Source organism: Trematomus bernacchii, unplaced genomic scaffold (assembly GCF_902827165.1).
Source record: "Trematomus bernacchii unplaced genomic scaffold, fTreBer1.1, whole genome shotgun sequence".
NCBI classification, from domain to species: domain Eukaryota; kingdom Metazoa; phylum Chordata; class Actinopteri; order Perciformes; family Nototheniidae; genus Trematomus; species Trematomus bernacchii.
This window is the reverse complement of record NW_022987973.1, coordinates 3,550,126-3,562,684: the sequence shown is the minus strand read 5'-3', so window position 1 is coordinate 3,562,684 and position 12,559 is coordinate 3,550,126. Positions and strand designations below refer to the sequence as shown.

The 12,559-nt window shown below is 41.3% G+C and overlaps 1 protein-coding gene across 1 annotated transcript in view; it reads right to left on the bottom strand.

Moving 5' to 3' along the window:
• Positions 1-12,559, bottom strand: part of ush2a (Usher syndrome 2A (autosomal recessive, mild)) — a 184,516-nt gene that overhangs the window by 22,108 nt on the left and 149,849 nt on the right. Inside the window, 5 exon segments of the mRNA XM_034116183.1 lie at positions 6,086-6,222; positions 6,316-6,533; positions 7,490-7,652; positions 7,916-8,074; positions 10,336-10,493. Coding sequence (XP_033972074.1) covers positions 6,086-6,222; positions 6,316-6,533; positions 7,490-7,652; positions 7,916-8,074; positions 10,336-10,493 — 835 coding nt within the window.

Below are 12,559 nucleotides of genomic sequence, written 5' to 3'. Positions count from 1 at the left end.
AACAAGTGCAGTGAAGCTTTTGCCCATGTTTCTCTGCCACAACAGAACAACTTGTTTTATCTAAGGAGTTAACCTGGCCAAACGTTTAATTAAAATACACCAAAGCACTGAAATCTGAATCATTACAACCTTTTAGTATGTCTGGATTTGTTATGCTTTGAAAACTATGATGGCTTAGAGAGCTCAATGAACTCCAACCTATATTTAAACTAAATAAATAATTTTTTTAAATAAAAATAAAAACTTCACCATTTGGCAAAATGTGATGTGATGCTGCAAATATAAAATGCACACATTAATACTGGGTCCTTAGATCTAGGCAGACCCGGCACAGGGCAGTGACCATCAACATGTGGCCCGCGCGACGGGGGTGACTGTGGCGTATAGTGGTTAGTTAGTTCGCCCCCCACTCATGTCACCTCGAGTTACACAGGTTTGAGCCCCACGCTCGTCAAAAAACGTTGTTGTGTCCTTGATCAAGACACTACATTCCCAAAGGTGCTGTATAGGTGATAAATGATATATATATATATATATATATATATATATAGAGAGATGATGATTACTTTTATAAAAAAATAATTTAGAAAAATATGAGGAGAAGTTTATGTTTAATCCGTGTATGGTTCGTTCTTTGGTTTTTCCGTTTTAAAAACAAAACGGAAAAACAGAAAACCGACCTTTCTGTTTTTAAACCAAAACGGGTTAACAAGAAAGTTACCGGTTCGCCAAGGAGGAAGTGGAGCACACAGGAGACAACCGTTTCATTGCAGACTGTTATGTTTATGTGGGGAAATGGCAGCGCATACATTATTTGAGATATGCGTGCCTCGCAAACAATTTTCTTATATCCCGCAACCGTTTCCCACCAATCAGGACACGGTATTAATAAAAAAGTTGATTCCTTTCCCTGCCAATCAGGACTGCTTTCAGTTTTATTACCCCGGATACAGGCTTATAAAAAAAATAATATAATTTTTTCAATAAAGTGAACATATTAATCAATTATATATATATAAATATATATAAATAATTTATTATGATTTATATATAAATATATATATATCAAAATGTCTGGCCCCCGAAAGTGTCTAGTTTGTGACCCCTGATCTAGGGGATACATATTAAAGGTGTTTTAAGAAACATGCTTGTTTGCTGTCTTGTTGCCAGCGTGAGGATTTCAGGCATCAGTATAGACTCAAAAAAGTCATTTCTCCAGGCAAAGAAGTAGTGATGTAGAAATAGGCCGATAACAACATCTTCATCGTCTTTATACTTCTGGTTTTGTATGGATCACACAAAGAATGTATAAAGGATCACCTTTGGTAGGAGCTAAGCTAGCAGTTTCCCCCTGTTTGAAGTCACTGTAACTACATTAAATCGCTGCTGGCTCCAGATATCTATCCAACAGATAGAAAAGTGGTATACATTTTATTTTTCTTAATCCAAGCAAGGAACTGAAGTATGTACATTTCCCAAACAGTTAAACAACTTCTTTACTTCAGGTTGGCTCAACCAGGAAACATACCAGCTGAGGTTTTTTCACTCCTTTTAGTGATGCTTTTGTCTCACGTATTAAATGGCAAAACTGTATCCTCACATCCTCATATCCAAGAAAACCTATGTGTCACACACATATTTGCAAACAAGGCATCTACGTATATTCCTAGAATGTGCCCCCAAAATGTGTTTAGCACTATTACATGTTTCTCCACACACCTGCAGACCATCATGTCTTTTTATATGTTTTATATGTATATATAACTGCGCATGCCTGAATACACACATTCTCACTGTGCAGGCGACACACGCACACACACTGAAACCTCAGGTCGGCTTTGAGACACAGTTCGCCGGCTGGCCCTCGCTGTCCCGCGCTCTCTGACGGGCTCTTAATGCTAAACTAACAGATTGTAAACATGCTGCTAGCTCTCTCTCTTTCTCCACTCTCTTTATTAATCACTCTCTTTCTCTCCATCTCCTTCTCTCCAGCTATCTCTCTTCCTACCTTACTCTCCTCCTCTTTCCCCTCTTTTACTTTCCTCTTACCTATGTTCACTTCATCCTTCCTGCTCCTTCTTTCCTTTTCCTCCCTCTCCATCCATCCCTCTCTCTCTCTCTCTCTCTCTCTCTCTCTCTTGCTTTTCCTGGGGTATTTTTTAAACAATGTGTCCTTCATGTACGGTTGGTTACGGGGTGTACAGAAGGACATCATTAGCGCTGGTGGTTAAGCTGTAATTTACACCATTACCGAGGTAGGGGCCATTTTTATTGCCTAGTAAATTTCAGCTCTGAAATATTTAGACCATATGGCTCAATTTGTGTAATAACCTTAATTTCCAAGCACCCTTCAGCTCCCTTCAGCGCCGGCTGTTGTTGGCGGATGGCGGAGTGGTGTGTGTACACACTCGTATATGTGTGCACAGATTGTGGTTGAAGCACACACACACACACACATGGGCGCATACACGTACACAGAAACATGGACATGGCAAAAATGTAAACGCATACTCTACACATAACCTCTTACATAGACATTACACAGTCTCTCTGCCACACGCTCTCACTGATTCATTCATTCACACACACTAAACCATACGCACACACACACACACATGTATGCATGGCGGTAGCAGATTAATAGGGTGTCAGCTTGTGTTTGGGTGAGGGAGCGTCAGGCGTCGGCCAGATGGTTCTCAGGGATGATGACTGTCAGGGGTCCTGCTCTGATCAATGGGATGTATTAATACAGCACACGTGCACACTCTGACACACACACACACACACACACACACACACACACACACACACACACACACACACACACACACACACACACACACACACACACACACACACACACACACACACACACACACACACACACACACACACACACACACACACACACACACACACACACACACACACACACACACACACACACACACACACACACACACACACACACACACACACACACACACACACACACACACACACACACACACACACACAAATATTATGCACGCACACATGCAACCATATTCAGACATATGTATGCAGATAGAGTAACACACACACAGACACACGCACACGTATGTATTCACGTGGTCTAACTTCACCAGTGATCCCCTGGGCCACAGTGTAACATCTGGAAGAGCCAAGGGAGGGAGGAGAGGACAGAAGAGTAAAGGAGGAGAATGAGGGAGGTGGTAGGCAGGGAAACAAGGGAGGCAGGAGGGTTTTAAATGTGGATGGAGGGAGAGAAGATCAGTTATAGACACAGAGGAGGAGAGTGAGTGGAGGAGGGAATGGAGTAAGGGAAAATATAGGAAGTGCAGTGAAGGGTTACATTTGGAAGTAAGGTAAATTATGAGAGAAGAGAGCAGATGGAAAGAAGCTTAGGCAATTAAGGCTGGGGTGAAAGGAGATGTAAGTGAAGGAATTAGGAAAACCATAAAAGGAGGGAGAAAATGAGAGGACAGGCAAGAACAAAACAAGGTAAATAGAAATAAATTATAAAAGATTGAGAGAGGAGAGGATTGTTACGAGGCACAAAGGGAGGATAGGAGCACAAAACAAAGGTGGACGTTTAGATGCCCACTGAAGCCCTTGGACAGAATTTGGTGAGAGTAAAACGATCTAAATCCAGAAATGTCATGGGAAATGTTAACAGTGCAGGGAAAAAAGTTGGATGGAGGGATGTTGTGTTATCAAGAAGAAGAAATGAAAAATGATACATAAACCAGGGGGGATGGAAAGTATGAAGACAAATGTAAAGCAAAGGAAAAGTAAAGGAATCATGATGTAATAAAGACAACTTGACAGGGTTGTGTGAGGGACTAACATGTCTGTCAGAAAGGTGTAAAGCATGGAGAGTGAATGTGTGTGCGTGTGAGAGTGTGTGAGTGTGTGTGTGTGTGTGTGTGTGTGTGTGTGTGTGAGTGTGTGTGCGTGTGTGCCAGGCAGCGTGTAGGGGTCTAGTGAGGCAGGCCGCCTGCGCTTCGTACCCTCATTCCGTCCGATTGCCATGACGACCCCATTAATCAGCCAAGCTGGCACAGAGCAGGGTTCCCAGCCCAGCCTGAGATCAATATACACACACACACATCCATATGGACACAAGCAACACACACACAAAATAATACATCCACAAACTAACAAATGATGAGCAAAAAAGAATGAATGGATAAGATAATTGTAAGTTAACTAAATAATGATAAAGAGTCATATAGATCGGAAGTTGAGGTCCTAATGTAACTTATCATAATCCCTCCTTACGGTGAAAAAAGAAATATGTTCCTGTGATAAACTATCCTTATCTATGAAAAGTAGGAATCTACGATTGTATTTGATATTATAAATTGTTATTATTATAAACATTGTACTCACAATGTCCCTTTCCAGCTCGATATAATATCAAATTATATATTTTAATTACTTGTTTCCCATCTCTTGAATCTCAAATTAATAAGAGTTTTAGGTGTCACACATCTATTATGTAAAGTATTTTATTATGTAATTATTTTCAGCACAAAGTCCATACACAGAATCCTATGTGAGCTGCTCTTTGAAAGTTTGGTCAGAACTTTGTTTCTCATTTTCACTTTCTTTGTATTCCTAAACAACGGAGCGCATGTGATGAAGGCACCTGCATGACAAATGACCGCCACCAAAATAAGTGTTTGCCATGTCAATGAGAGAGACACACACACACACACACACACACACACACACACACACACACACACACACACACACACACACACACACACACACACACACACACACACACACACACACACACACACACACACACCACACACACACACACACACACACACACACACACACACACACACACACACACACACACACACACACACACACACACACACACACACACACACACACACACACACACACACACACACACACACACACACACACACACACACACACACACACACACACACACACACACTCCATATCAATGAGAAGGTGAAAGGTCTCCATTTACATCTTGTATTAATTATGAGTGACAAGCCAAAGGTCACTGAGGGAGAAGAGGCCACTGGTATGGACAGAATATAGATCTACCTCTTCTCTCCTCTCCCTTTTTCCCCTATCTATCACTCTGTCTCACCCCCCTCTTGTTTCCTTCACTTATCTTTTCTCCCCCCTCCATGCTCTTTTTTTGATCTCACTTATTCTTGGCCTTTTTTATTTTTTATTTCTTTTTCGAAGTGTGAGTTTTTCAATGTTTCTTTTATCGTCCTTTCTGTTTTTCCTTGATCTCTTCATCTGTGGATTTCTATTAATCTCTTTGGATGTTTTTGTTTCTTCCCTTCTCTTTTGGTCTGTTTTCAGTGATAGGTGTGGGGTGGTGTGCAGAGAGGATGCTTGCCACTGTTGCAGAATACCCCATTGCAGCTTTGGGGGCGAACTCAACATACATTTATAAAAGTTAACATCCGTTAACAGTAGGATGTGTGTGGACTTACAGTTAGTCTCTGTGTGTAAGTGTGTTTGTGTGTGTGTTTGGTTTGAGGGGGCTAGCTCGAGTAGAGTTATTTCCTGTTCTAAAGAATGGCACAAACTTGTAGGAAGGGCCCTAGAGAATAGCAGGCAATGGGCAGTGAGTGGGTGTGTGTGTTCGTAAGTGTCTCTAAGTGTGTGTGTGCGCGTGTTTTCAGGCCCCTCACTGGTAAACAGATGGCACCGGCACCACAGGTAGAGTCCACATTTCTTCACATGCATCACAAATGACAATAGACACACACATACACAATCCCTCATATGTGTAATGTATAGTATACTTATACCATATGGAAATATCCGCGATATACATTTTTTTACATGCTATGAAATTATACATGTACATGTAAAGGCATGTTTTGGTTTGTGGTCATAAGTGTTTGCTTGTGTGAGAAATGTTATCATATAGCACATCCTGCGGGAATGTGCAGCTAAGGCCAAATGACAACATTAATCAAGGAGGATACTCACAGTTAAACGCATCCATTCTCCCATCATCCAGCGTTCACTGTGTGTGTGCTTTTCTGTGTAAGTGTGCATTTACCTCCACAGTGAGAGCAGTAACAGCAGTTAAGTTGAGCGTTGGGTCCTGTTGGTGCTTCTTGTAAACCAGTCTATAATGGGAAATGAGACCGTTGGGCTGCCCCGGTTCACTCCATTTCAGATGGGCTGAGTATGCGCCTGTCAAAGTGCACAGAATGTGTGGAGTTTTACAGTAATTCAATACAGGAACATTTGAACAACAGCAGATTGTATGTGACTCGGTGAACTTACCAGTGGGCGTGACAGTGGGAGGGGCCATATCTTGTGGTTCGGCCTGTAGGGTCTGAGCTAAAGCCCATTGGCTCAGCACGGAGCCTTTGGAGTTGTAGGAGCGGACCCTGTACTGGAGGAAGCTGAAGGGGCGCAGGGCGGGGCTGGCATCGAAAAATTCAAGTGGCCCACTGGACCAGATGAACACCAGCAGCTCCTCCTCTGTTCCTACTGGACGCCTTTAACAGAATCAAGACTTGGATTAGCCATCATCAAAATGTGTTCAATATAATTTAATAAACTTAAACTTTTTTGTTTATATAAATAAATATACTAAAAGTTATCTTAGATTGGAAATTCCTAAATTGTAATTAGTATTTGAAAAGTTACACTTAAAGGGACAGAACACCCCATATTTTAATCCCATTTATCAATCTAGAGTTGTTGACTTTTGGAGATATAGCTTTAGAGATTTTTGCCAAAGTATATTTTCAAGTATGTTATAGATAGCTATTTTAGTATATCTTATTATTCTTCAGTGTACTAAAAATAAGCTCACTTAGTTTGTGTGGAATTCGAAATAAAAATGGATCATCACGCCTTAAACATCATGTTTAAGTCCCTGGCTGATGCAAGCATCCTGATGTCTTGGTAAGACCCTTTGTCTGTGATTATGTAGAGTTTCAGGTGAGAGAGATTTTCCTATTTTATCCAAGTCCCTGTCTGCCTGAGTCTGATCATGCCAGGTGTGTCAGTGTGTGTGTGTGAACTTCTATGCTAATGTGTGTTTCCGGAGGACTTAAAGGGCTTAGTCTGGTCTGACCCTGCATACAGATCACACACTCTTTGGTCAACAAGCAGACCACGACCTTCAGCATGCATTAATACATACACGCAGATGCAAACACACACACACAAAGTAAGAAGAATCGTAGGCAGACACTTGCTTGAAGATAGATCACATATCATCCGTTTTTTTGTCTATAAAGCTAATTATATGTTTGCATAGTATGTGAATTTCATTTGTGTGCTACTTCTAGTTCATTAGTGATACACTGAGTAAATAATGTGATCACATTTCCACATTGATTTGTAAGAGTAAATACAAAATGAGGCAGACACTGGTCATTGGTCTCAGTGTACTTCACATGCATATTTATGTATATGTTCAGTGTTTTTTGTTGTCATGGGTTACCTGTATATATGGTAGGATGTGATGACTCCGTTGGGTTGTTGTGGGGGTGACCAGTGGATCTCCAGGACACTGGCTCCAGCTGCCTTCACAGTGGGGGGCAGCAGACCTTCTGGGGCCGTCTCTAAGGTACGAATATACACTTCCCCTCCAACTCCACACCCATCTACAAGGTGCAAAACATGAACAATTTGTCACAAAGCAGACATTTCTAGGCAAAAAAAGTCAACCGTTGTCTTCTACATTGATGAAATAAGCATATTAATAGACTGTTTTCACTGTTTCAACTTTGAAGAACATCACACAAGAGTAAAAGTGTAACATTTTTGTATTTAGTTTTGCCAAATTGTCTCTTTATAGTGCACAACTAATGATAATATTAATGTTATTTCATGTTTTATTCCAAAATCAGTGTTATCAAATACTAACCACTCTGACAGGCCTGCACTCTGATGTAGAAGGCGGTGAATGGCTGTAGACCCGTCACAGTGAGGTGAAGGTCTGGGCCAGCATGATGCATTAAGGCGTTGTCACTTCCTGGATTTAACAGGATGTTGTAGTTTACAGGCTGACTGCTGTGGAGCTGAGCTGTGGAAAAGGAGAGAGACATACAGGAAATTATTCAAACCCATGCTAACTGTGATACCTAAATACCGCCATGTGACAGAATTTAGGCATCCACTTGTTACCCAAGTATCGTTCTTAAAGAAAGTCTTTCTCTGTGTTGCATACTTGACATAATTATGTGGTTTCTAGTTTAGAAAATAGTGAACTTCAGATAAAATGTTTTTATTTGACAATTTTAAGCTATAGTCTCTATTCAAATATGAATGAATAGAAGTAGACTTATTTGCCTATATTTGAGTTTTAAAACCGACTGATCATGCCCTCACAATCCTAGCATCTTCGTCACACAACCAGATAAAAACACACACATGTATACATACAGAAACACCCACACAGATACACACACACACACACACACTTTGACTTTGTTAATATTCTCACCGGAGGTTTTTCCATAATTCAGGCCAACTGTATTGTGATGGGTTATTCAACATTCATGAACTCTGGATATCTCGAGAATGAACTGATTACCAGACAAATGAAAGACTTCAATTATTCACCCCCCAACTCACATATGCACACATGCATCTACACACACACACACACACCTCTGACTTCAGCACATGGAGCTTTTTATATGAGCTGCATTAACACACTTTCACACCGTCCACACACATACACTTGGATATTTATATGTGAGCACACATGGGCACAGGGGTCATAATGCTTCTACTTTGATCAGTTTGTTGCACAGCCATAGAGGTTTAATTGTCAATGTGATATTCAATTTCTATTATTTACAACCAATCAGCTGCTTTATCATCTTCTTTTTCACACACATGATGCCAACAATTACTGAAGCACACATGCACACTTACATACTACACACACACACGCGCGCGCATGGACACGCTTGCAAAGACACATACACTTCAATGAAGGAATTGATCCTCGAGAAAATCTCTGTTTAATAGCCATACGTCAGTGCTTTGGCAGTCAATCTATGCATATGAAGACACAAACCCATGTGTATGGATATACACACAGACATACACACTATCAGATAGTCTGGTAAGCACACATACACACACACACATACATACACACACCAGTCGAAAACACTCCAGATTCTGGGCTCAGGGAGTTAACCAAGCGAGAGAACCCAGAAGATATTTCCTCACCTTTAAAATCAACCCGTAATCACGATAGAATAGGCCTGCCTATGGAAATGTCTCCACAGTGATGTGCACACACACACAAACACAACAAATACACACGTATAAAGACTCATGCATAAACACAGACACAAATACACAGACACAAAACACACACAACACAACACAACAAAGTGAAGTGTCTTTGCTAGTTGGCCCTATAAGCAGTTTCTGAAATAGGAAATCAGCCTAATGAGAGAGTAATAGTCAATGATAGATGGGTTAGGGCAGACAATCACTGCCCCATAAGCATGAAACTCAGCCCTGAGTGTGTGCTCATGGAAACCTGGGGTGTGTGTGTGTGTGTGTGTGTGTGTGTGTGTGTGTGTGTGTGTGTGTGTGTGTGTGTGTGTGTGTGTGTGTGTGTGTGTGTGTGTGTGTGTGTGTGTGTGTGTGTGTGTGTGTGTGTGTGTGTCCAGGTCTTGAGGCCAGAAGGTGAATAAAAAAACAACACAATGCTTTTGTTTCAGTCTGGCCCCTCGCTTTGTCTCCTCTAATCTGAGGAAGAAAAACTTCTCTCTGCTCAGTTTAATATTGTGGATTTATTTTTTATGCATTTGTAAAGCCAAATCCAATAAATATAACAACCATTGTTATATTGTTGGTTAGTTGTATTTTTAGATCATTGGAAAAATAATTAATGTATATTTTTTTCTGGGAAATAACTTTGCAAAGTTAATGTAAGTATAATGTTGACTTTAATAATTCGACTCAATGCTGTTTTATATAGAAAAACGGTTGCTGCCATTTGATACGTGCATGCTAAAGAACCTCTTAGTTACTCAACACCGCTGAAAATACATTTTAAATTCTTACAAACATTGAATTGAGCCCCTCTGTCTCTGTGATCACTTCACAGTAACCACACAATTACCCACAATGTCACCATTTGGCATGGTACATCTAAACACCAATAGCATTACAAGGAGCAACACAATGTTTACATATATTTTACCCTTGATACACACATGAACAAGTTAGTTATCGTTAGAAAACACAGTGTCTAATTTGTGATGCCATTGGGTTCAAACTAAATGCATCCATCCATCCATTCAGACAGCTACTCACCAGGAGGGGTCCAGGCCAGAGAGACGGAGTGGGGGCCCAACACTGTCACATTGTGGGGAGGTTGGATCCCAGTGGGGCAAGAGACTGGTGTTTGTATAACATATTTGTCACTCACACCGGTCCCACCCCCTGTGCTGGCCTGCAGCTCATACACATACCTGAGGAGATGGTGGGGTAAAGAGAGGAAAGCAGAAAAGAGATAGCAGAGGAGGGACACAGAGAAAAGAGGAAAGAAGAGAGAAAGAAAGAACATGCAGAGAGACAATTAAAACAACTGTACCAAAGCATAGAGTAAACATGTTCGGATCATGGCCCACAGTCAAAGGGAGTATTCATAAAAATAGCAGAACTTACCAGGTACATATGAGAATGTATTTGATATTGTTTGGTTTCTTTTTTATGTTTTTTGAACTTGCATACACTGAGAATGCTGTGTGCATTTTGCTGGACAAAAATGGAGAAAGAAACTAAGCTCAAATGCCCATTATACTTTCAAGGAAGGTCATTCCTGCTAAGTAAACACAGGGGTTGCATCAACAGGGAAACTGTTGCTTTTTTTTAAACAAGTTTTAATGTAATTGAGAGTCTGAAGTGTTGTTGTAGATTATCTCCAAGGGACTTTTTGGAATTGGAAAACAGGGTATGGATGAAAAACTGTATGTGATATGCATCTATTAATTTATACATCAGTGATGAGAGCAAAAACTGAGAACGGAAGTCCCAGCTTAGCATGAGCACAGGGAGGAATGTAATCTGTCACTTGATACAGAATGTGTGTCATCATAAAAGTTTTCTTGCATGGCAAAAATGGCAATTGTGCGGGTATTAAGATCAACTCGGTTGCATAGTTTCCGTCAAAGATATTTCATGACATTGCCCCAAAAATCTCTTCAAATTATAGGCATCATCGTTAATATTTGAAAGATCAAAGCAACCAAAGGAAAGACTCACAGCCTCTTGCACTGCGCTCCACAAATAGATCAAAATGAATGTACATAGTGTGCTCATGTCTGTGTGTTTAAGCTCATACACTGACCACACTTGAGGTCCATTTCTTTCTCTTTCTCCCTCTCCATCATACACCTCTCTCTCTCTCTTACGTCTGTCTCGCTGCCCCTCTCGGCCCGCTCTCTGCCTCTCGCCCATGACATCATAAGATAGATTTCCCTTTTAAGAGCGTGTGGCTGGCTGGTGCTAAAGCCTACATTAGCTGTGTAAGTGGGCCACCATTTAACATTAAAAGCCTTTAATTTGCTATAAACTCCGGCACACATGCATTAATAGGCGGTGCTGTTGGGTTATTGTTCTTGCGTAGAACGTTTCCAACAGGAGGCCATTAGCACCAGTGCAGTGGGTTAGAACGCAGTCAGGAAAAGGTATTAAAACTACTCATATGTTGCTCTCATAGACACAAAGAGACACACACAGAGCAAAACATACATAAATACAACTCATTGAGACAGACCAACTGTGGAGAGGAGAGACAGGAAGAGAGAGAAATCATGAGAGGAAGAGAGCGAGTGTGATGGAGAGGAAGGAGTGTATCATGGCATAGGGTTTCAGAGGGAGAATGAATTTAAACACTTCATCACTGGAAGATATTTACTTAAATGTAAACACCGCCTTGGGATATCAAAAGTCAAACGGTGTGCGTGTGTGGTAGGTAATCGTTGAATGGGGCATTTGCATCTGTATGGCTGTGGTTGTGGCTGTGTGTGTGTGTGTGTGTGTCCTGCGGGGCCAGCCAGAGGGAATAGGTTAATTCTCTCGTCATCTTAGACACTTCCTGGGCTGCCGAAGCAAAGTGACAGCTAATCAACATTGTCATAAATAATCAATGGCCACTTTGAGCAGTCTCATGCACAGACACATGCGCACACAGAAAGGCATGCGTGGGTACACACTCACACACGCGGGCAGAAACCCACACAAGACTGCCTGGATAATGGGGCCGGTGCTCCCTGTGTAATTCTTGGCGCAGAGCTAAATTGGGAAAAGAAGGGAAGGAGGAATGAGGTAAGAGGGAAAGGATGGGAGGGGAGGGTGAGAGGAGAGAGAAGTGAATAGGAGGCGAGACAAGTGATGAGAAGCGAAGGGTCGGGACGGGAATGCCTTCTGGCAGACTATCTGGAATTAGGGAAAATTAAACGTCACACACACACACAGTCCTATCTTCTTTCTTCCTTCCTTTCTTTCTCTTTCACACACACATAGAGGAGATTGG